Below are 26217 nucleotides of genomic sequence, written 5' to 3'. Positions count from 1 at the left end.
TTAAAGCAACAGTTTAATGGATGGCTGTGTTGAAGCTGAACCACCTGCAAGTTGCCCGGCCCGGGGGAGTTACAGGTACAGAGCACCTGGTGCCAGCACGCCCCAGATCCAACAGCAGGGTGACAATTCGAAAAGGAAGTGACATTTTCACCATTGTTAGCTCGGTCTATGTGGACCAGTCGTTACGACTGTGGTTACAATGTCTAACTAGTGACGATGGCAAATCAAGGAGTCACTTGAAGAGTGAATATTCCTGGAATGGGATCACGTTCAATCGATTGTATTTTGAGCAGCACGTTATATATAATCTGTAACACTGAAGAAGGTGCTCTGCTGTAGTTGCTGGTCAGACAAAGAGTATTAGCAGTTTACATTGAGAGTCTACTAAACACAACACATAGTCACAGAAAATCACAGAAAACAGCCAAACTGTCAACGAGAATGCACACTGCAGATTAGAGATTGCCAAGAGGAATAGATAATTCCAACATAAATAGCAGCTTACTCACTGCTATTTAGAAAGCAGTTGTATTTTCTCTTACTGATTTGTTCTATAATCTTATTCACTGCTTTACAAAAAAATGAAAATCAAATTACACTGGCCAAAAGGGCACACATCTTACCAACGGACAGCAATCATTAGATTTTTTTTTTTTAATTAACTAAAAAATACCCTCAGAAAATTTGAGAGGGGCAAGAACAAAATACAACTGAAGAATTTTGTTTTAAAGGGGAATTCTGAAAATTCTTCTTCCAAAACTTTATAATATTGAATGAATATTGTACTTCTGTAGTGCAATATGTCATTGCTCACTTAACAGTAGAGTTAAAAATTGCTTAAAGGTTAAATTAGACGTCTATTGATAAAGCACCAGTTTTCAATACTAATAAATCAGAAATCTTCTTAGGCAGCCAGTCACTTTATATTTGTAGCTAAAATGGTGCTGATGTTAATGGTTGCTCTAATGAAATATCCAGTGTGTAAACTGCCACTACCAGAGGAAACAGACATCTTGCAGACAAATGTCTCATGTTGTTTTACTTTTGAAGAGAAACAGAAACATGCTGAACTATAACAAAAAAAATAAAAATTTTTTACTAGTGACCTCAAAGAAAAAAAGAAAAAGAAAACCAACAACAACAACAACAAAAGAGAATGCTTATAAAAGCTGTGTGTTTTTCGAGACCAGAGATTGCTGAAAATGATTCGAGGCAGAGAAATGACCCAGCCTTCAGCGAACAGCTTGTGAGCTATGTGCCAAAGAGCGCTAACTAGCTGCTGCCGTGTCGGGTCCCCTGAAACCCGGAGCCTCCTGACCTCCCACTGTGCGTTGCTCAGGGCTTCCTTCAACATACAGAAAGTCCAACGTGGATTGTAACTTTCAGAAAGAAAAAAGACACCACCAACAAAAAAGAACCATTTTCCCCTTTAAAGCAATTACATTTTGGTTAATACCGAGCCACAATTGTTAGCTCAACACCCACACAATCTGTACAAGCTACAGCAAAATGAATACACCCAGCAGAGCCCTTATCTGTTGTAGGAGCAACAGAAAGGGGACTGGCCAATTTACCTTCATCAGCCTCAATAGCCTCAACAGTAGCTGAAGAGAAGAAAGGGGTAGCAAAACGAATGAGAAAAATGAGCAGAGGATTTTAACTCTAAGAACAAGTCAGTGAATAGCAAAGGAGCTAATACACTAATGTTACTGTAAGTGCTGGATTTTGGCAAAACAGACACACACAGAAATGCTACACAAAAACAATAATTTGCAGATTGAATTAAGCTATAGTTTGTTTTGAAGCAGAAAGATTCACAAATCAAAAGTTTTTCAAGACATATTTGTTTTTCCTTCGACTTAAAAAACTACAAAGTGAAAATGTCTTCCATGTTGTACATCTGACCTGCAAAGTTTATTTTATAATTCCCACAGCATTTAATAAGAGCAGTTTGATTTGCACTGTTAAAAGGGAATGAAAAATGGCATAAAGCCATCACACAATTCTTACCACTTATGATGTCAACTTGAAAAGTATTCCATGCCACGACAGTGGCAAAAGAACCGCACGTACAACTTTAAGAATATTTTTTTCTTCCCAACTAAAAGAAAGCTCTCCACAACATAAGAGAGAGTTTGTTGACATAACTTTTCCTTTGCTTGCAGGCTTGCTCAGTCTGCTCCATCTGCAAACACCTCCTTTACGACAACCCAATTTCTGAAAATTAAATTGTTTTCATATTTTAAATTAACAGGGGCAGATGCAAGAAAGCAAGCTGTTGGACCCCCAAAATTGCAAAGCCTGGTCAGAGAGAGAAAAGTTTGTAATCAGAAGGTTGCTGCAGTGTTATAAGTACATCGTATTTTAACACTGTTTTGAAACCATCCATTGTTCTTAAAGACCATCATCTGCGTTCGAATTCTACCCAGCAGTTTTGGCTTGAACTTATTTCTACAGCTGGACGTTTAGAAGCTGAAGCCCATCAGCAAATGCAGTCTAACACAGCAATAGTACAGCTCAAATATTTAACAAGGAATTTTAATTTTCAAGAACTCCACTAGTTTAGAGAACAGGCCAAGAAACAAAGCTTTTAGGAATTCCCTTTTTCTTTTTTTGCCTTATTTTCTCCAATGTAGAAACTTTTCTGTCCTCCATAAAGTCCAAACAATTTTTTTTTTGTAATTACGATGTGAAATATGGCTTAAGTCAACGCTAAAAGATGTATACAGTCATCTTGCTGCATGGGGAAATTAGAGGAGGCAATCCACATGCACCAAGGTGAGCCTATGCCTCTCAAGCTACAGAGCTAGAGAGATGGCAAAACTAAGGAACTAAATCAATGCGAACTTGAAATAAAAGGAAACATGGTAACTATGATGAGGAAATTAATGTGAATAACCAGATCCAAACCAGCACTGTCACATTAGAAAAAAATGATGATTACAATGTATACTTCCACAGAACATACTGGTCATATTTTCTGTTAATGCATACAATACAAACATGTGCTTAACAGAAACTATGTGAACCTCAGATTATATGGTGAATGGTGTACTATGTGTCAACTAATGTAGAAGCCTGTATATAGTACTGTCTTACTAAGCCAGAATACTGCAGTATGAGAAGATTTTCCTATTAACCACTGTAACAAGAACTTTAGCCGGTATTCTAAAAATTCTTTTCAATTCCTAATATTTTGCTAGGGCAACAATAGCAGTTTCCTTGGGTCAAATTTTCTGACAAATCTAAGGAAACTATTCTGAGCAGAGTCTAGGTAAAGATCCCAATTCCTTTAAGTGAGGCATCCTGTGGAATCATATTGCAGCATTTTCAAAGCAGAACGTTACTAAGTGTGTAACACAAGTCATCAAAAAGAAAAAAAGGAAGGAAAAATTGGGAAAAGAAGATTTACCAAAGAATACCTGAATCTTCTAGATAAGAGAAAAGCGACAGTAAAGGGAACAATACAGAGAAACGGTACTCCAGGAAGAAAACAGGAAAATAAGAGGCTGAGGCTGTGTTAAGAATATAAACACATTTCCATTTCTTTCACATACTGACAACAGAACTACAAGAAGCGTAAGATGTTCTTGTGTGCTTGGTATATACTCTGAAGTAACATACACATAAAAAAGGAGCGCTTACGGTAGTAAATTAAATACTTTGCAGCTGCTCATTCCAAGAGGAATATTTTATCAAAGGCAGCCCTATGACAGACTCATAGATTTCCTGTAACAAAAATCCCCTGGTATAAAATGGAACTGACAATCTGTATTGTGTTTGCGTACGAGGCAAAAACAGCATCTGTAAGAGCCTCCCTTCACTTTGGCTTAAATCAGAACATGAAATTGTTCTCAGGCTGTCACACAGAATTGCTAGAAGATAAAATCTACTCCTAAAACTATTTTTATTGGTGATTCTCTAAGAGGAAGAACAAATCAGATACAATAAGAGTTTGAGTGCCATTATCTAAGCTGAATCTTCAGCACTCAGTGTATCGAAAGCTGGTCTAGCAAAAAAAAAAAAAAAAAAAAAAAGACGACACTGTAAGCTGTGGAAAGAGAGTGCACTCACTTGTGATGCTGATCTACCATTCTGAACAGTTGATTTTCAGGGATTTTTCCTCCTCTTCTTTGAAAAATCAGTGGTACATAATAAGTCTTGAAAAGTGGCCTTACATGAACTGCTCACAAACAACAACCATCTGTTTTATTCTGTGCTTTATTTTATTTATTTTCTCTGAGAAGACTGCGGTTATTTTTCTTGGGTTCTGCAGTTAAAAAGTCAATTGTTTTTTTTACACATAATGTCACACACAGGCAAACATGCTTACCGCTTTGCAGTGTTTGTTTTCCTCCAGAGAGCACACCACTGGGCAGCATTCCTGTTGGAGTCAAACCTTTCAGTGTCAGCACGCTTTCACTCTCTTCTCTGCAGGGAGGGAAATAAAAAAAAGAAAAAAAAAATCAGTAAATCATTGTTCTTTTAGGACTTTTTTTTTTTTTTTTTAAAACCATAGAAAACATTCTAGACACCTTAAACTTCATCTGTCCTGCAATGATTAGATTATGTCCAATGTCTTTATCAGGAAAGAGGCAATCCACTGTTACACCTGCACCAGAGTAATCCTCCTCATAACATCTGGGCTTTATCTTCTATGTACATAGTTCACAACAGCACCGTACAAGACAGACTTGCTTTATAATTAATACTCTGACCCTGCATCTATGAAACGATGTATGGAAATACATATACTTGCCTATAATGCTAAAACCACAAACTTGAAAGAAGGAAGACAAAAGGAGCAGTACTTGCCAGCAACACATTCAGATCTGTCTCATACAAGGTGGTCAGAAATGCACTTAAATTGTTGCTTTGTTTTTTGTCTACACTAGTAGTCAGATGCATTATTTATTACTGATTGTCAGCCACTAAAAAAAAAAAAGGCACCTAAAAAGTGCATTAAAATTAATAAACAATTTCACTCTTACTAGCACTCTTTCTAAATTTTTTTTAACCATTTTTCTCTACATGTTTTCTATATGCTTAAAGTGATACACATTTCAAGGAAAACCGTTTAGGAAGCCTAAATATGTTTTGCCAGTCTCCAAATACACATAGTTTTTAATATATGTCAGGGAGAATATCACAGCTCTATCCAGACAAGAAGTTAAAATACTGCTTTCCATGAGCACTACAATGCTGTCCCTGATGACATACTTTCACAGCAGCAAAATTGACCCCAATTCTTTGAGAGAAGTCTATTTTGAAGCATTTTGCTTTGAAATATATAATGACATTAAGCTGGAGGAAGCAAACACAAAGACAGAATTTAGTTCTGCATTCACTTGATGATACCGTGGTTCTGTCTATCAAAATCATCTATCAACAATTCCAGTGCATACAATTTTCTTTAAGACTACATGCCCTGAATTACTCAGGTGTTTCAAACAATTCTTGTTTACCTATTACGTATGCTCTTCAAGTTATTTTCATTTTGATAATAAATCTTCCTGTACACATACTTTTCTTAGTACAAAAGTCAAAATTAGATTGTGTCTGTTTTTCTTTCAAGTTTTTGAAGCAATTAGAATTAATGCAACAGCAAAGTTTTTCTAGAATTAACACAGCACTTTCACACCACTAAAGAGTATTACACACCAAAGGTTTTGCTTTCCTCTGCAAGTGCATAATCTGCATTTTCAATTCAGGCCACTTCATCTCTCTTTTGAACTAAACTGCAATAGCACTTATGGCTTTGCCTTCACAGGAAATGTTTCTGCGCTGTGCTTTTTATTTCTTTAAAACACGTGTTCCCAAGAAACTTCTGTATCACAAATTCTGATTTTTTTTAGCCCTCAACGTTCTTTACTTGGTATTTGATTTCTCTTATTTCCTTATTTATTTAACTGATTAGATATTTTATTTACCTCCCTCCTGCCTAAATATATCCAGAGAGAAGTCAGATTAGAGAGTACAAGGTCACAATGCCAGATATTCATGAGGTCTTCCACTGAGCTTAAGCCAATATTTCTATCACGGCTTTTCCTTGGCAAAGCCTATTTATAACCTTTGAAATTGAATACAATGATATTTTACAATATAATTTTGAGATTTAAATAGCTGAAATGATCTCACAGATATGAGCTTTACATTTACCTAAAAGCAGGTGGCCACTATGGCCTAGAGAACAGGCATTTGACTGAGTCCTTTGACTGTGATCAGACTGCGTACTGCTTGTTTGGAAAAGCTTTTCAAGAACTAGTGGAATAAGTTTCACAACACACCATGGACACTGCAGACAAAACATCAAAGCAGGAACCTTAAAGACTTCTGAAATAGGCTGGTGTGGGTGATGGTGCCACCTCAGGCTTTTCATGGTTAAAAACAGTTATCACACTTGTGTGTTAAACATGGATTTTTTCGGCAAAGACTTAAAAAATAGTCCAAGCTATTCTACAGGGATACTATTTGCAAGATTAACGTCATGTAATCTTAGCTGCCAGAAGTCTGGCGTTTAGCTAAGGAGAACCAAGTGGTCACAGCAAGAGAGGGAGAGGTACCCTCACAGGGTCACCAGCCCGTAGCTGGGATGAAAGGTCGTTCATCCCACAGGGAGACTCATCAGCAAAACCGCAAAGCAGAGGTACCTGCTGATATGCTGACTATGCCTCTGACCACAATAAGGATGCACTGTATTTGCTACCTAAAGTTTAGGGAGAGCAAATAAATACCCCTCATCTGCAGTCCTTGACTGAAACATGAATTGTTTGCAAGTTATCAAAAGCCAAATACATCAACTGAGCATCCAATTTCAAACCCTTTTGTACATTTTAAGTCCAGGTTTCTATCAGTTCATCCTGCTTTTCAAACGATGTCCTGCAGCAAAATACTGTAGATCCAGAATCTATATAGTTCAAGGTTATGGGAGAAAGTCAGGGCTCCCAAACTTTGTTTGCTCAGCTATCACTGAAGAAAAATAATTATGCTGTTTTGTGGAGGTGGTGGCAGTGTCAGCTTCAGGCTCTGGGCCAGACTTAACACAGAGGAGCAGGTGGAAACATTTGATTGCTCCTCCATCTAGTTTTGGGAAAAGGCATTAGGCCAACTTCTTTATTTTTTACAGGTACCACTTTGAATTGGCATATGAGTCACTAGCAATTCACATATAACTGTTTGGGAACCCCGGGTATGAAGTCTTTCATCTCAGTATGCTATTTAAAACTATGCTGCTGCAGTCTGCAATGTGTGGGCAAACTGCTGTGTCCATGTGAAGCCCCACTGACAACCTGCCCACTGCTTGCACCCTGTAGAAGAGTCTCACATCAAGCAAGTTTGGGAGTTTTGTCTGAAATAAAAAATGTGTTATTCAAGGAACATTTTATTTTGTCTTCAAAATAAGACGACAAAATATTTTATGTTCACGTGTTTGAGGGAGCGCAAATGAAGGTAACAAGTTGCTGTTGTTTGCAGTGATTTGCTGGATTTTTAGTTCAATGAACCTAATGCTTTCATTGTAATCATCTTTATGGCTGCTGAAACAACTATAGGTGACAAAGTTGGACAGTTGGCTTCTTTTTTAATGAGATATTATGCTGAACATGCTCTTTCTCTACATTTAACTCTTGCCTCACAGGGGCTAATAGAGTTAATTTCTACTATTGGAGAGAAAAAGTTTTTCTTAAAGACAGGATAGAGTAAGTTTCTTTCTTGGTGTTTTTTTGCTTAGTTTTTTAGTTTCAAGTTCAGCAAAAGCACTGAGGAAGATTATTCAGAGCTGTAATAAATAGCAGTATTATATAGAAAAAAATGACCTTTAAAAAGGTTTCGGGAAAAATGACTGGGTGGTATGTTAAAATATCAAATAATGTTTCCTGTTCAATTAACAGTAGAGTGCTCTCAGTAATCATTAAAAGATTTCCTTTAACATAAAAACATCCATCCAAACAGCAAAAACATTACCTTAGCACTGAGAAAACTCTAGCCATTTTTCCTATTGCTCTTATCTTGTTTCTTATAACCTCCTTTCGAGCTGCAGCTGTTGCACCTATGGAAAATACATTAAAAGCAGTTATAGTGACTTATAAACAATAAACCACTATTCTGAACTCTGAATACAATGATTTAACTAAATATAAGAATCATCATATTGATACTACAGTTTGCCAAACTAAGCCGTATCTGCAGTTAAAACCCAAAGTTTGTTATTTATAACTCAAAACTGTTTAATCACTCAGGTTATTTGCAACTTTAGAGATGTGATCCTTTTCCTGCTACACATTGAAACACCATGTTTTTCATCAATGCAATCCAATTTTCCATTTCAAAAATATTTTCAGAGATGATACTCACTTGAGAACAAGATTTTTAAAAGTCAAAATGCGAAAAAGATATTCAACATGAACAGTGTCTAAACCATTAAAAATCTGAGTTTTACAAAAGAATTTTTTCATGTCATAATGGAGTTAAAATTGATTTCATAATCTTGCCATTTTAAGTGGGAAAACACTTTTCACATAATTTTCAAAAACGTGACCTGGGTAAAAGGTTGGGTCCAAGAAGGTCCTAATAGGGTTTCCCCATCCCCAATAAGAAAAAAATTGTAGGCATTGCTCACTGCAGTCCCGTGAGTTTTGTACATGCAATTATTATTCAGATACTACCAAAGACATTCAAGTGAAATAACCACCTGAACTGGGAAAACAAGTATTTGTACTAAAAAGTGAACAGCAATAGCCATTTCTTTTAACAAGGAAAAAATCCTGCTCTGCAAGAAAATGTTACATTGTACTAAGTAAAACTGCTTCAGTTAATAATCAAAGTCATAACCACAGAGGTCATGCAGATTTCTCCCCACAGTGTTGAAGGAAAGGTGAGCGTGGCTCCTATGGATGCCACCTGACAACCTTATCTCAGAAGTTCAAGAGCGCAACTAGAAAAATACTACATCAAAACAATTCTTTGCTCTTTCCTGTTCCAGAATTCCAGGACAAAATGAAAACGTCTATCTTAAATTCCTAGGAAATTCATCCATTTCATTAAGTTGCCTCCATCACAGAGGCTCAAACAGCAGGAAAGGCCAAAACGGGGGCGCTAATCCTGGCGGCGACAACGAGCGCTGAGGGGAGGTGAGGAAGAGGAGGGAACTGAGCTGCCGTGGGCTCCAGGACAGAGGAGTGAGGTGCTGCTGTGCTCCGGCAACAGATGAGGGAGATGAAAAGCCGTGAACGAGACGTGTACGGGGCCCTCAACATACAGACCCTCCTTCAGTATATTTTGAGCGCAAAGCGGCTTTGGCCAAAAGCAGTCCGAGTGAAAGACTGGCTCTGCTGAATTCAAGGGCAAAATGCCAGCTTGCTTCAGCAGTGCCAGTGTCTCATGCATGGCCTCCTCCACGCAGTTTCAGTGCTTCTGCAGAGAATGGGGAGCTTGGATCATGCTGCACAGATTTGCTGAGCGCTTCCCAGAGCCGACTGGGAGATGATTCTTACACTTCCAAATTTCTCCACACATATCTGCCGATGGCAGCCCCACACTTCTTTATCATAAAGTGCCGTTACCTATCCTACTGCAAACTTCTCAATTAACTCCTAGCAGTTTGAGACAACTACTGAAAACATCAGGATCACTTAATGATATTTCCCAGATGACTAGGTGGCTTGGCTGGTAGCTGGGATTTTAGAAGAAATGAAATGGGTGTACAGTTTTTTCTGTGCTTAGATTTCAAAACAAACAATCCTCCTTCTCAGAACTTGCAAAACTGAAAATAAACTCAACTCCTGCGTCCTAGAGCTCTTCAGAAGAAAGCTATGCAGCCATAAGAACAAATATCACAGATAATGACAAAAACTGAGGATGAATTTCACTGCAACATGTAACATGGGGGTGGAGATTAACTTTAATCCCAAGCGGTGCTAGGGACAAGTTTTATGAAGTGCAGCTTCATAGCCAGGAGCTTGACAGCCACCAGCAGAGCACCCTGCAGCAGTGCTGTGAAGTTGTGCGCGCCACACCAGGCCACGCACGAGTGGGGCCACACAAGCCCCCCCTGTACACTGCCACAGTCAGCACGGCTTGCACGTGCAAATGTCGATAACTGCGGGCATACGTACTGGCACATTTTTGTCCATTTTGAGGAGCAGAAACTCGATTTCTTATAATCGAGCACACAGATTTTGCCTTTTTGTCTTTTGGGGCAGCTATTAAAATGTGCTGCATTATTTCCAGGCATTTCTAATTATCCTCCTGCTTTATCCTGAGATCAGGAGTCTCTATCGTGATGTTCAAAACAAAAGAATCTGTACTCAAAAGGACATCTTTCAAATAGAAGGCTAATCGTAGGCATAAATATGTAATTCTAGGCAATAAAGAGTGAGAGAAAAGGTAGCTGTAACTAGATCGTATTTAATGTGTTAGTAAGAGCTTAACAAAAAATTGAAATTAAACAGCAATGGTTCAATCAGGTCTTCAGGAAACAGAGGAAATACATTCCTGCCTCAACTCTGACAGTCTCACTGAACTGTATTCTCAAGACACATCATGGCTTTCCTTCCTTTTCTTCTCTGAAAGCAAAACTCCCCACTTAAACATTAATTGTCCTTTTTCAGGTTTCACTATCCACATTCCTTTGTTGCTTACAAATCCACACTGCTCTAGCTGATCTTGTAAGTACAGTTGACCCTTTTCAGTCACTACTTAATATTTCAGAAGAAACAGCTGAGAACTAAAAACTGGGAGTATAATTTATTACTGAAGGAAAATACAAAGCCTTTCTTGTAAATATGAAATAACAATGAAAAAATGTACTTAACCATGAAATACAATAGTCCCACAGTGACTACTTTCTTAAAATATACATAAAAGGCTACTAAAAATATGCTAAATAAAGACTTAAAATGTTTTAAATATTTTGTTTACTGATTAATGCTTTTCTTTATTCTATTTAGTTTTATTAAAAATTATTTGCTAAATATTTTCTCAAAATTTCTCAAAAAAATCTGATAGTCACAAGGTGGTATAGCCTTGTTAGCTTTGACTGAATGCAGCTAACATCATAGTGTTTGGATTCTGTAATTATATATACAAATTTCTTAGGCTCACATTTCCATGGGGAATACTCTAGTTCAGTATTTTGAAATTCACTATGACTGCAAAGCTTTACTGAATTACTTCAGTTAGACTTAAACATACAGGTACGGGAAAGAAAATGGGTCATAGCCAAAGAAATGACTATGGATTAAATGGTTACATTTAGCCTTTGCAAATATTGTCTGCTAAACTTTTAAAATTTTACTTTTCTTTCAATATCTTAAAAAAAAAATCAATCATATTTGCATGAAGATAACTTAAAAAAAATAACAAACACAACCAAAGTTAAAATTGGAGGAGACAAATTATTTGGAAGAGTTGGGGGGAAAAAACAAGCTTTGAATCTTCCTTCTTCAGTAATTTAACAAATTCTACTGGATTTAGGATTTGTAGTATCCAAACGCATATCTTGCAAGCTAGATATGTAGGATTTCTTATGTAAAATGTAATTTATACTTTCAGATTAAGAAGCAGAACAATGAAAAACGATGATGAACTCTGAAAATATTCTGAGATATAGGAATGAATGGATAGCTAATGATACTGAGTAAAAAAACCAAAGCAAAATCTTTCTCAGTGTTATCCTAATATATTGCATATGGCATAATTAAGCATTAGGAGAGTGGTTAAAAAACCCCCAAAACTTAAGCCCTTCTAACTTATTTAATACCTTTCTTCTGTGCATAAACGGGATCTTCTTAAGGGTTCCAAAGGGGAGGGGGAAAGAAAAAGATCAGTGAAGTTTGCAGAATGAAAATAAAAAATAATAAAGAACATTTGACAACATCAATGGAAACGCAATGTTTAAGTAAAGTCTGAAAAACAGAAAAGAAACAAATTAGGTAGGGAACATCCAGAAGGAAAGAAACAGATTGAGAACTACGGGGGGAAAAAAAGGGGGGAAAAAACTTTTCAACTTACAGCCTCGTTAGTAGATTGTGCAGCAAGCTAACATGCAGGCAGAAGATCAGCAGCTAAGCGCCACCTTGTCCTGCCATCCCTTCCGCGCATACTTTCTGCCACATTACTGTAACTGCTCTGAAGAGGCTGAATCACTTCTAAAACAGCAACAGAAACCAGAAGACCCCCACAGTTTTCTTGGGGTATGCCCACCTGCTGACACCCTCTCCTCACAAATCCCCGGAGCCAATGCTTCCCGCTTATTTCTGTGAGACAACTGAGGGAACAGCTCACTACGACAGACAGGCGTGCTGCTGCTCCCAAAATCAGCGTTATACACCACACACGTGCATTTAACAGAGTGAGCAGGTTACAGTTATCAAATCTGAAAGACCATTGCAGTGCAAGGTTTTTCATTTAAAAAAAAAATCAAATACTTAGCCGAGCAACACAAGTGAAGCACTCAGGAGGCCAGGCCCAGCTGCACCATGACCTGTATTTTAGGAACGCTGCCCGCCCGCGTTTCAGCGGAAGAGCACGCCAAGGTTCCTTACGTGCTCCTATGAAACACTTTGGATATAGAAACAACTGCTCCTGGCAGAAAGAAAGATAAACTACCACTTAAAACCTCCCTTTGTCATGAAACCACAGACAGTAACTAGGCACTGTAGCCTAACCTTGCTGGTTTTGAGGAAGAACAAACATAACAGAATGAAAAATAACCCCATTCGTCTTCTAGTTAAAAGTTAACTCATTTAAAAGCTAAGAGACTCTTAGAGCGACACGTGCATAGCCAGTAACATGAATGCTCTTACCGAGGTGCTGGGGAGTAACTGTGACCTACTGAAGGGCCCTTTGCTCTTCCTAATGCGGTCTGCGTGTTAGTTGCTGCAGAGCTCACCCTAGGTATAGTCTGTTGCGTGTGGAAGAGCTGTGGCAAAGTTACTGTTCACAGCACAACCAGGTTTTGATCAGCAAGACGCGTTTGACTTGGCAATTCGGTTTAGTCTCTGCGCGCAGCGTTTTCCTGAGGAAGCTGTATTCCAGCCGAGAAATAAAGGCTGCAACCAGCATTACGACAGTTGCTTTTCCATGAGAAGACTGTGAGCTACAGTGCTGAGTATGAAAATTAATGCAGGTAATTAAGAAGCGTCTTTATGCCAAATCATGATAGTGATGCATACAAAGCAAGCGCAGTGTTTGTGTCAAGTTGCCTGTTGTATCATTGCATCCTTTTAATTAGCAGCTTAGTTTTTCAATCAAATGCATGCGGCCAGAAATGTTACTAATTGAAATACAACAGGATTCTGACTATATGCTGGCTAGATAGAAATATTTGTAGCTCCTGTTGCTAAGCAATACATTTGATGCACAAACCACAGAGCACACTAGCTAATGTTCACCCAAGACATTTTTTGCTGGATCAGATTATATTGCAACCACCACAGCAAACAGGAAAGAAAAAGTACAACAAGAGGAAATTATCAGAGATAAGAAAACTTGACATATCATATCCTCTCATTTTTAAAGCAAACAAAACCAAAAGGCCAATACAGGCCACCAGGGAGCTACAGCTAAAGGGCACTACGATTGCTATTGAGGTTCTCTCCCACTAAAGCACACAAACTGCCTGCAATAAATTGATTAGATCCTTGTGCTTGTGGAGGTATCTCCTTAAGGGAAGGAGAGAAGGAAAAAAAAAAAAAAAAAAAAAAAACCATGCTCTCCAGCATCCTGCTCAGATCTAGATGCAACATGCATGACTCGGATCGAAAAATGGCTCACAAGAACACCATGCAGTGAGGTCAGGCAATATCGATGGGGTTTTGTTTTGAAGGGAAAAGTGAGAGGGGAAAACAGCGGGCAAGAAAGTGTAAGAGAAGGTAACAAATGAATGATCAGTGCAAACCATAATGATGTATCATTCTCATTACATGTGGGAACCCAGGTCAGGGCATGTTCAAACTGCAAGGAGAGAAAGGAAATCAGCAGTAAGCCCTGAAAACTACAGATGATGCAAAAATAAGTGATGGTTTAAAGGAATCATTTCATCAAACAAAAGACATCTCTGGGTGCAGACATCGGGCATTTCCTTCCATGGGCAACACGGCTAAAGAAAAATGTCCATGGGCGAAAAGGACTGTGCCAGTGCAGTCCTCCAAAGGAGCTAGACAAAAATTATCAAAGACAAATAGTAGTAATGTTGACGGACTGCAAGACTGTCAATATGCAGCCCTTACAGAAACAGTTATAAACTGATAACCATTTCAGTCTGTTTCATCGAGAGCACAAATGAAACACATCTTGTACTCCCCCCTCCCCAAAAAGGCAAGGCTTGAAGGAAAAACAAAGCGAGAGAGGAAAGAGCTATCTTTGAGAAAAAGATGATTTTCCCTTGTAGTACAGATAATAATTCAGAAGGAACCAGGAAATCACTAAATACCTGTTATATTTAAATCAACTCTCAAATCTACTTTTACACCTGAATCCTTCAATCTCTTCCATGTGTCCATCCACGCATAGGCCTACTGCTTCCAGTGGGCCGGAGGCAGGAGGGTACACCCAGAGCACGCTGCGGGATCAGTGCCATAGACACCATTTTACAGCTCTCAGTGGATTATCCAGGGAAACAGACGTGAACATCTGCCAAACCTGGTTTTAGCTACACCTTCCCATGAATTTCCAATACTGTCCTTAACACAGTGTTTTTCACAGAGAAAGGCGTTCATCCGTCCAGAAAAATCTGTGTCGGTTTAGACCACAGTATTAAATATTACGGTACCAGGAACTGTTTAGTTACTTCTCATGCAGAAATTGTAACGCTGCCGCGCACAGGTCTGCGGTCTAGATGCGTGTAAGGCAAGAGGATTGCTGCTCACCTTCCTGCTCGGGCACCTGTCGTGCTGCAAACTCCACGCGGGCAGAGTGCCGCGGGAAAGCTCCCCGGGAGACAGCTAGTTCGCAGCCCTCGCAACATGCAGCCCGGATGAAACACAGTAAATACAGAGACTTCTTACAGCTGGAGGGAGTTTATTTTCTAGGCGCTGCAGGACTGTTGGCTACCAAAAGCTTGTGTCCTGAAGGACCCCTGATGTCTCTTCATTTGTGACCGTGAAAACATGCTGCTGGACTGTAACTTCCACATATGAACACTGACACTCACAGTAAAATTTGAAAAGAGGTGCAAGAGATTTGGCATTGGCCTATCCGTGTTCTGTTTAGCGCCAATGAAAGTTTATGGTACAACTTTACAGGGAAATATTAGGCTAAGGCAGAATGCATTTAAAAATCCTTCTCATAAAACCTTTGCTTTGTCATTGAATTCAATGAGATTTCAGCCTGTGCTTAGGAGCTTGCTTGAGCCAGAGATTTTAAGCACATTGTTCTCTTGCTACTGTATGTAATTTGACATAGTTTTTACTCATTGTATGCCTCCATGCTGTTTTACACGCTGCTTTAATTACACAGTAGCTACTTATTTAAATTTCATGAGAAAAAATTGGGCATAGTATTCAAACAGGTGTTTTCTTCTCTGCACTGATTACTGGTTTCAATAAATTCAGTTTTTGTCCCAAGTCCTGCAAGATAATTGTTCACGTCCACACTCTAGCTGCTGCAGAACGGGGAACTTCCATTTTCCTTTTCAGAGTAAACACAAAGTGCTATAATCTACATCTTTCTTTTATAATCCACATCTTTCTTTGCTATCATAAAGGAAAAATCTGTGATATACATCCTTTTATAAAGGCTAACAATAAAAGACTCTGAGAATTTTAATTATTAACTATTAATTATGATTTCATTAAATATTTGTCTGTCTTAAAGGTTCTTCACTGTCCCGTTCTTTCATTTTACCCACAAACATGGTGAGATTATTGCCATTGGTTGCTTTGTGATGCTACATTTTTCAAGATTCTGTTTTGACATTTTAATATTTGATGCTCTTTCTCTGTGTGTTTATTTATATTTATTTATTTAAAATGCAGAAAACATTCACAGCAACAACATTAGGAATGCATGGGATTTGTTCAGATCTGTTCAACTGAGAAGGAAGATTCTGGAGAACTGCAATTTACTCTCCTATACACTCTTAACAGAAAATAACGGCTAACAGAACAAACGTGCTTCTGAGACACCCCAGACGGCAGGATATAAAATATCCCGTACAATGGAACCAACAGGTGGGAGGTAATTTATCACCCTATAGATTCCAGACCAAGTGACAACACAAGTGACATTCCTCTTTTCTTAGCAGAAACAACATTCTTGGTGTTTGCATAATTGACTTTTTAATGCTTATATTGATTCTTAAAGACTTTGAAATACACAACTGCAATAAAAGAGCTTCCTGATTCATAAAATATTTCAAGTACCATTCTTCCAAAGCTGGAGCATCTACGTTTTGGAAGTATTGCTGCAGGAAAGAGAATTGTCCCGGATCAGACTATTTCATCAATTAAATGAAACTTTCTATTGGAATCACTGGGATGTTGTGCATAAAATCAACAACTGACCCCTTCAAGACAACACAACCCAGATCTCATGGAAGAAAGCACATTTTCTTCAAAGTCAAAAAAGCTAGACCAGGAAAAGATTTGTACTTTTGGCTGGTGTTAGAACGGGGCAAAAGTTCCATTAATTCTTTCCAAAACATGCAGTAAGCAAATGTGCTGGAGTCTAGCGCAACAGTTGTTTTGAGCAGCCCAGAACTTAAACGGGATACAGAGAATTATCACAGGGTTAGTAAATAAACTTTTAAAGTAGTTTCAAGGCAAACAATTCCAACCAAAGGCAGAAGGCTCTTACCATCAAAACCGTCTTCCTCTGTTCCTAATTCATCATCTGAGCAGATGTTCAGCACATTTACCAGCATCTCTGTCACTAGAGTGGGAAATAAACGCAAGACGTTGATATTAAGTTCGCTGGTCTGTTAAGAGAGCAAACTGTAGGTGTAGTAGTGTTAATGAAAACTCAGTATACAAATGGCACCCACTTTTTAAACAAAATGGACCTTATTTTACGTGTGTAGTAATACAAGCTTGAATCAGAGGATCTTGTGCAGTTGATAAAAAGGCTATTTGTACAGGTCTCAATAAAGAGTTGATCCAAATATACCAAACACCACAATAAAGTAACCTTAAAAAAAAAAAAAAATCTCATTTGGCAACTGTCAGACAGCTTGGTAACATTTTTCTTCCCCTCCACAAATTTTTGCCTTTCACTTAACCTGGACAAAGAAGTGGTTAACAGAACTGACCACTCTCCTCTTCCTGCCAGGTTGCTGCAGCATTTGAATTCCTTATGTAGCAAATTAAAGGACTGCCATTCCCACTGAAAAAGCTACAAGAGGGATCACAAAAATACCTTCATTTATACTGAGGTTGTGCATACTGCACTTTGAATTCAACAATACCTTAACCTTTTTGAGGTGATTATAAATTGGCAGTGCGACAAACAGTACGGATAGAAACATCATTATTGGTATAGTCACAATATATTCAGCTTGCTTTCTTTGCTACTTGTGCACTGCAGGGTCAGCCTCAGGCTACACCTGAACTGGTCCCAGCCCTTTTTGGAAAAGGCAACGGTGAGAAACAAACCGGAGAGCACACAGCGCAAGAACAGCCACAAGCCCCCCAAAAATCACAACCAAGGAAGGGGAATTTAGAGATCCAAAAATTCTAAGTTATGAGGCAAAATGTGAAATCATTAGCAGAGAGATTAAAAACTTCACTACATCTACATGTAATAAGCATCATTAAAAGGGTTACCAAGCACGTCTAAACACGTCTAAACTTGCAGCAGCTACACAGGCTGAAAGTTTAAATTTTTAAATCAAGTGGTTATTAAAATCTTCTTCTGTGAGAAATATGATGGTTTGGCAAATTAGAAGGGTGGGACAAAACTATGTTTTTCCTAAATTAGTGAAGGATTTAATATTTTCCTTGGGCAGTATTAGTGGAAAGACTTTCCACACTAACAATGACCAGTGTAACTAACAGCTTCCTACCTTGGTTGGCCTTTGAGGGGAAAAATCTACAAAAAAAAGAAATAAATAAAAAGCCGTGTAGAGCATCAACTCTTACATCCATGAGTTTTGTTTTGCAGAGAAAAGGAAAACACTGATTTCACCTCCTTCTCCCCCTTTCTGGGGCTTGAAAATTTCCAAACTATTGGCAAGCATGACCACTGGGAAGACATGAAGGAGAAAAAAATAGTTCATGGTTGCAGAAGCTCCCTGAATCTTACTATGTGGTCTGCAGCCTCCCCGAGAAGACTTTCTATGGGAAACCTATCATTCAGAACCACAACCTGCATAGAGAACAGGCCTATCCTAAAAAATCTAGGCTTAAGAAAATGGAAGTATGTTATCTGCTTCACAAAAGTCTACAAGCTACATCAGCATGGATTATGTAACATCTCCATTAGTGGAAAGAGCTGTCTATTCTTTGTTAATCCATATGTTATTGTCTACCTGTTCTGTTCCCAGTGGCCTCAGGCTTCTCACTAGTGTCTTTCCTAGTACGAAGGAGTAACTGAAAATAAAGCTGGTCATGACTGCAGGTAAGAGTCACAGCTGGCTGTACTTTTAGTTGCCTATTAAGAGAGAACTGTTATTCCAAGCAGCTTTTATGAGTTTGTTATAGTTTTCTAGCAGTAACTGCTGTTACAGCAATATACTATAATGAATGGACCAAAGCAAGTTTCATCTCAAGCCTTAAATAAGATGACTTCAGATTTAAGCAGTCTGCCATCATGAGTTCATTTAATATGTTAGACCACAGTGCTTTCATGCCTTTTATGTGCTTGCCATTCATTGCATGGCGTTTTTTTCAGGCAACATCAAGAGCATCATGTTGCAATAAGACATCACTTATGTTCTTTAGCTTCTTCTCACTAGGGACAAGGCACCATACGCTCTGGCAGAGAAGGGGCCGAGGAGCAGATCTGTCCTTCCTGTTATCTCCCTAATCCTAGTACCAGCTAACCAAAGTGAGTCTTAGCCTCACCAGATCTGTATTTACTAGTGTAAAAGCAAGACATTATCATCTTATCAAGACAGATCAGCCGGATAAGGAGGTAACCATGATGTAACAAAGTCTGATGGGATGTTCTTCCAGCAGTAAGCAGTATGTAAGAGAATACTGAAGAGCTTATAAATGAACAAATCACAAGAACTTTATTCAGTACGTTCCAGTTCTGGCCTGCAATGCCATAAGCCTATTTCCACAGCTGAAACAATGATATCATATCCCTGAAAGATGGGAAATCATAAAAGACATGGGACACGTGATTAGCTACTCGTAATTGCTTGCCCCTCCGAGGCCTTTTTCTTCAGATTTATTGTCAAAAGCAAGTGATCTGTCTTCAAATTTGTCTTGTCGTTTTAAATAAATTGGGCCACATACGCAGTGACTAACAAACCATCTTGTACTTTCTACGAACAAAGCAAATTTACCTACCTTTCTCACCCACAAACGGCAAGGACCAGGTAAACACATCCATGAAATTTGGAAGCCAGTACGGATGAGGGGAGCAGTTGAACTGTCTGATATTCATAACGTTGTTCTCATATTTCAACACTGCAGCTAAAAGGGAGGAAAGAAAGAAAACGAAAAGCTGTCAGCTACGCACACGTGACTCGCTCCCAGACCAATAACATTCATAGCGTTCATAGCCTTTGGTGCTACACACCAGCCTTCAACCACTCGACCCAGCAGGAGCACTTGACTGAGAGTTACAACAGGAGACGGCCAAAAACAGGTCACAGGCCATGTCCAGTCTGAAGGCTGCGTTGCCAGCTTGCCCTGGTACTAAGATGCATTGATACGTGAATTAACTGTCTGTGCGAGTAGACATGCACGTAGGCTCTGGGATCCACCACCAGTGGGGAAATAAGGCACACTATCCACATCCATCCATTTCACTTGCTCATCTGAGTGCCTCACAACCACACAGTAAAGATAGCAAAGAAAACTGTTCATCACTTTGAGTTGGAATGCTACTCTTTCAATGAACATTTTCAACATAATTCATTCATAATATTGTAGAGCTGATGATGCTTTCCTGTCGCATTATTCAGTTCTACGCACACTAGACTATGTTCCCTTTGGTTTGAATGCATAATAATAGGATTCGTCTTGCACCATTTAAAATTCTTATTATTCTTGTCACAGTCTTCCACATAAACAAAAATAAGACTACATCTACTAAAGGGGAGAAATACAGATATTTATACCATAACTACATTTATGCTTTTTAAAGCATCTGGGCAACTTCAGTGCTAACTTGGGCTAATAGACTTCTGCTGTTTATCTGAAATAGGATCTGATTAATACTGGAAAAACAGTTTAAAATCAACAGAACAAAATAAATCAAAGTATTATAAAGCATATCAATAAGAAACAGTAGTTTGTTGCTAGAAGAGACCATGGTTGTACCAAGGACCAATGCAGTTAACAAAAGTGAGATGAAAGAGGGAAAGGCTGAATGTGGTTTGGTTATAACTGAAAGGAGTGAGAGCGAAGGCAGGAGAGAAAAAGAAAAATACCAATTTGGTTGGGGAGGGTAAAGTACCAACGTTGAAAATGTAGCAGATGACATGACATAAAATAACTTCTACAAAAAGCCTAGATAAACTGCCCTTATCAAAAGTCACTTTCTAAAGCATGAAGTTTGCCCAGCGTTCCACAGCAGATCAAGACTCTTATGCACTTGTAAAAATGTTTACAGCAATAAGTGATTATTAGGGTGCTGTAGATTACTCAGCCTTCAAGTCAGTTCTTTGAGACTGTCCGGGGAAAAAAGAATATGGATGGGCGCAGCAGCTTTTGGTATTGCAGGTCTACTTGCTGGCTTTGAAAGAATATATTGAGGCAGAGCTTTCAATAATATGGACTTCCAACAAAAACCATCCACTGCTGGATTTCTATTGTTCGCTTTGTGGGCTAACTGCATCAGCTTAGGGAACAGCAGAGCTAACTCTCATCCTTTCCTTCTTCCTCTTTCTGCAAGGAAAGAGGTAATGTAAAATCTTAATACGGCAGTTAAAGACTCAACCTGGTAACCATATCTCTAACCTAATTAGTATATATTTTATTTTACAGAATCTCTTTCCTGAGATCTAGGAATTTCTACAATGATGCACATGCACGGCATTAATGTGGTGAATGTATATAAGCAGAGTCATTTATGAAATAGAGGAGCAAATACTTCACTCATGGAAAAAAAGGTAATTTTCAGATAACCACCTAAAACCAAAGACTCTCATTACTAACCCCAACACAAAGACATAAAATTTTCTACAATGCAATTAGTATAGTCTGCAGACAAAAATCTTTGATCAGCATGGGACTTCGACAGCTAATATAGCTGCAGTTTCCATGCACTGTAAGAAGTGCTGGTGCTTTACATTTACATTAAAAAAGAAATCTAATGGAAAAATAAGGGTGGATTTTCAGTCTTTAAAAGAGAGCTCTATGAACTTTAGATGACGTTCACTGGTCAACTCACTATTGGCATTTACACATAGCTCTGAAGGTAATCCCAATTTAGATGCTTTGTTCTGCTTTTAATAACCCCATCTTGTAGCATGGGCAATTCTAGTTCTGTAGCTGTAGATGAGCTGTCATCAAATAATTTTTACTCTGGATACAATATACTCCATATATTGGAAGGCATGTATATAACTTTAAATAAATAAGTTTCAATTTGCCTTTTTAAAGCCCTGAATAACAATCCTGATGCAATCTAGTAACCCGTGACCTTCAGAATGATCCTCCGCAGCTTTGGTTAAACAAAAATGAATCAAAGCAGCAACACACATGCTAATAACTTCATAAACGATGAACTAGTAAGAACCAAAATACGTCAGAGATGCTGTGTCAAAAGCATACAGAGCCAAAGGTATGTCATGCTTTGTTTTCCCCTTTCCTCCCGCTGTCCCCATTGTGCCTCTCCAGTGAGAAACTTTGTTCCAGGAGCTTGTGATTCCTGAACAACTACCACTGGCGAAGAAGTCCCATGACTCTGTTATGCCACAGTAACGTACGAACTCAGCATCTTACAACACTGCCTGGAGGAAATTAACAACTTCTTCCAATTCCTCATCCCCATTGATCAAAGCGTCTCAATCAGAGAAATTGTTCTTTTAATGCGCTTGATTGATGCTTCCTAAAAAAAAATTAAAGAGGTTCCTAAGTCTCTTCCATTTTGTGCCAGACAACAGTCTGTAGGTGACCTCGGAGTTTCTGAAGCCAACTCACTGATGCACACAGGAAATGACTAGATCATGTAACATTTACGTGATCTTTTGCCAATCTGACATCCTTCAATTTAATAAACCACATTTCACTCTTGCCCATTCTAGTCGCGCAGTTTGCAGCCAATCTGCTTTTCAGGAAAAAAAAAAAAAAAAAGGCTAAATATGGGAAAACTAGTGCCAATGGTCTTAATATTTCCATCAGTGCTGTGCTACAATACCTAAGGCAGATCAAGACTCAAGATTCTCTTTCTATATAAAGCCACAATTAAAAAAAAAAAATTTTGTGGTTTTGTAGTAAAAATTAGTCAAAACCGCAAAAAAGGACTACTTAATGATGATTCATTTAGAAGGACTAAAAAGCTGTATATAAGGTATTTCAGCTTCATCATGTTAGTGAGTTGAGATAGTTTCCCTTCCTACTGTTTCTTCAGTTCACCCATCAAGTTTGTTTTCAAATTTTGTGAAAACTCAATTAATCATTTTACAAGCAACTTTTAAAACAGGTCTCTAAAAAAGCCTGAATTCTACATAGAACAATTCAGAACAGCTGGAAAACATTAAATTAAATGGCTTTAGATTTTCTTTAAAGTAAGACAATTTGTTTGGAGATTATCCTTAAAAAACTCACACCACCTCATTAATTTACATACTTGAATGTTTTGCAAAAGCAGTTTCCAACAACACTATTTTAAGAACTATTCTCCTCTATAAAAGGCTTGTACACCACCCCTCAAATGACCAAGAGCCACTTGAAAGAAAATAACACTGTACAACGGAGCAGTGTAATAACAAGGACAGAAGTCTTCAAAGATAATCCTGCTCTTAAAAGAATAAATTAAGGTATAGTAGTTACCAGTGCCACAAATACTTTTCTGAATGTGTAATTTAAGATCTTTCTAATTTACAAATACAATGTACACTAAATATTTTTATTAAGTAAATAATCAAGTTGATATTTAACATTAAACAAACCTGCTCTTGTTATGAGTACCCAGTTCTGACTATTGCTTAAAAGTACATTATTTGAGGAAAAGAAGGAAACTGCACCTGAATCAAGAAAAAAAAAACGCTTCTCTAATATTTCAGCAATTTATCTGAGCTTTTCTGGCACCTTGGTTTCTCCTGGTCATAGCTGTTTTACTCACTGTTGGCTCAGGAAGGTTTAGGGTTTTCATCTCTGCCTTATTCCCTAGTTGACGTTAATCTGATGCCTCAGCTGCCCTGGAAGAGCAGGAATCCTTGGAAGGATACACGACCACAGGCGACATGGCATCGCGCCGAGGGGATACAGAGAGTGGAAGAGATTCCTCTGATTAGGAAACCAGTAACTCGAGAAAACGTGACTCTCTTAAATGTTTCCAAGATCAGTTGCTTATTGTTGCAGACTGCAATCCCTATACTTTACTTTCCAAGTCTATAGTCAGATAAGCGCTAGCAGAACAAACCACCAGGCACAGTTTCATAGTCTATAATCACCAACCACAGCAAGAATCTTATTTTATTATTCTTAACAGCCACACACATTTTAACCTAATTTTGGTACTCACTGTTGTAAACGAGTTTTAGAAGCCAATGTTTTGTAAAGTGAAGATGCGCAGATATCCCAAATGACATTATACTTCTTTCTAATGCTAGTAGACTGAGCTATCAGATGCTGAAATTACATTAGAACGAAAAGAAACACTATAACGAAGCAGGTGGGGGGCATTCATACTGTTTAGCTTTAAGCATTTAACATTGGTATCTAAGGCAGGAAATATGGGACAGTAAAAAACATGCAAGTCGGAAACCACCTCTTTCCTTCAGCTGCATCTGGAGAAAGGTCTAACGATCCTGGGCTCAATTCAGATGCCCAAACGCGAGCGCCTAGTGCCATCTGAGCCGCCCTGGGGTATCTCACCACCTTGGCCTCCCTCTGCTCCGGGGGGCCCGGGCCGCCTGTAACTCTTGTGCTGCGTCTGCCAGTGCTCAGCAGAGGTCGCGGATCCCCCCCGGCATCTCAAGCTGCACTTCAAAAGCGCGCCTATTGGAAGCTGAATTAAGCCCTTTAGCAAGGTGACCAACATTAAACTGCACTACCTATAGTTCAGAATTACACAAAGACATTAAATAACCTATTTCAAGAACTGCTGTATAGTTTCTCAGTATAAATCAATTGATAATATTCACATCAGACAAAAAAACGTATTAAGCAGGGTTGAAATACTAGCCTCAGCATGTAAATATTTTAGATAAACAACCTTAAAGTAATTTTTAACAAATCAGTTAACTAATTTACATGTACATTTTCAGAAAACTCATCCTGATTTTAGAAAGTAAAAGCTGTACTCAGGGAAATGTCTCAAATTCTTCACATGTAATGAAGAATTTCAATTTCTGATTTAATGCCAAATTAACTTCAGCATTAACCGTGCAGTTGGGAACAGCGCTCTCTCCTGCAGCAGAGTTGCTAAGTAACCACAGTGTTTTCTGCCTGAGACAGGTCAGGGATAAGGCTTAGTAAAACGCTTAAGGAGTTTAAACATCATCAAAGGAAAAAGTGACTTACTCTACAAGGTAATGACGTAAATAATAGAATATAAAAGTAGAGCTAATTACAGTAGAAAAATCTAAAGATGTTTATTTTAGATGTACTATTGTGTCTTCAAAAGAAAGAGTAGAATTTTATCAACAGATCACAAAAATCACTTCTGGCAAACCTCTCTGGGTTGGCAATGAGATGGCCTAGATACAGTAACAGCTTCTCTTTAAAACCTTTTGTTTCCATGAGAAGGCCCCATTACAGAAGCAGTGATAAAGTATTAAAGAAAACTGATAGGGCAAACAGAAGGTTACACCACTTTTCTTTCTCCCAAAGTGCTATTATTTCTCAGAGATCATCCCTGTACCAGACACACGCACTTGCTTTAGTTTCCTTCTAGGTATGTTATGCCTTTTTCCAACGCGAAAATAATTGTCCTGTTAGATCCGTTTGGATTAGGTATTTCTGTTAACATGTGTCTATGGTATACCACACGCTTATATTTTCTAAGTGCTCTGTTGATACATTACTTATCTGCTATGTTAAGGAACTGTACCAATGTACAGCTTCTTTTGATTTTTCTAGTATTCCAAATCCCCTTGCATATTTTCTTTGCTTCTTTTCCTTCATCATCTGCTTTTGCTTTCAGCAACACCCCAAGTACTTTGAAGGATGCTGAAAGAGACATCACGTTATTATTTGTTTTTAACAGCTTCAGATTCTCTGGTGGTTATCTCACCACCGTGAACCTTAATCTTTTAAAAATGCTCAAAATATAACAGTCTGTCTTTAGACAGCTAGTTAAAATTGTTCACTCAGCCACAAAGCACGAACATACTGAAGTGACAGCCAGATGTGCAATTGTTAAGTATTGCCAATAATTCACAAATGCAAGTGATTGCTTCTGCAGCACTTCTGTAAAATTTCTCACTTTATTTTTTGTTGTGGCACGAACACCATTTCAGCATGACCTAATTAAGGCATTAAAAGATACTAAAATTCAAAACATTGGAATGAAAGTTTAAATATTGTACAAGGCCAGCACACCCTAGAATACAGTAATTTTTGGCACCTGCTTACTCTGTTGCTGCAGAGAATTTCTCAGGTGACGGGAACCTGAGAACCCACAGGTAAATCCCGCTTCCTTAGGCGACTGGCTCAGAATTTCGGATCGGTACAGCCTTCCTCACAGGCCTTCCTCACAGTCACAGTTAACTATCACAGTCAAAATAACATTTATTTTCTTGCATGAGGATTTTTGAGCCTCTCCAGGAACAGTCTCGGGAAACCATGAACACACTAGTATTTCTTGCAACAAGTTTTAATAGTCTTAAACTGTCTTTTTCTTTATACCTTTTGATAATATAAATGAGAGTGCAAAGTTTGAGACAGGTACAAAAACACTGAGGAAAACCTTGGAAGCTGACAGAAACATACGTATAAA

General features: G+C 38.3%; 1 protein-coding gene across 5 annotated transcripts in view; it reads right to left on the bottom strand.

Annotated features, from left to right (window-relative positions):
- Positions 1–26217, bottom strand: part of PPP3CA (protein phosphatase 3 catalytic subunit alpha) — a 208640-nt gene that overhangs the window by 3329 nt on the left and 179094 nt on the right. For 3 of the 5 annotated variants that reach the window (XM_068942008.1, XM_068942005.1, XM_068942007.1), the window contains 5 exons: positions 19452–19577; positions 16795–16869; positions 7963–8047; positions 4334–4431; positions 1575–1604 (listed from right to left, as the gene is read on the bottom strand). In XM_068942008.1, coding sequence (XP_068798109.1) covers positions 1575–1604; positions 4334–4431; positions 7963–8047; positions 16795–16869; positions 19452–19577 — 414 coding nt within the window. The remainder of the gene's footprint in view (positions 1–1574; positions 1605–4333; positions 4432–7962; positions 8048–16794; positions 16870–19451; positions 19578–26217) is intronic. The other 2 variants (XM_068942006.1, XM_068942009.1) reach the window with 1 other exon arrangement.

This window comes from Struthio camelus, chromosome 4 (assembly GCF_040807025.1).
Source record: "Struthio camelus isolate bStrCam1 chromosome 4, bStrCam1.hap1, whole genome shotgun sequence".
Taxonomy (NCBI): Eukaryota; Metazoa; Chordata; class Aves; order Struthioniformes; family Struthionidae; genus Struthio; species Struthio camelus.
The sequence above is the reverse complement of the archived record's forward strand: the minus strand, read 5'-3'. Positions and strand labels throughout refer to the sequence as shown.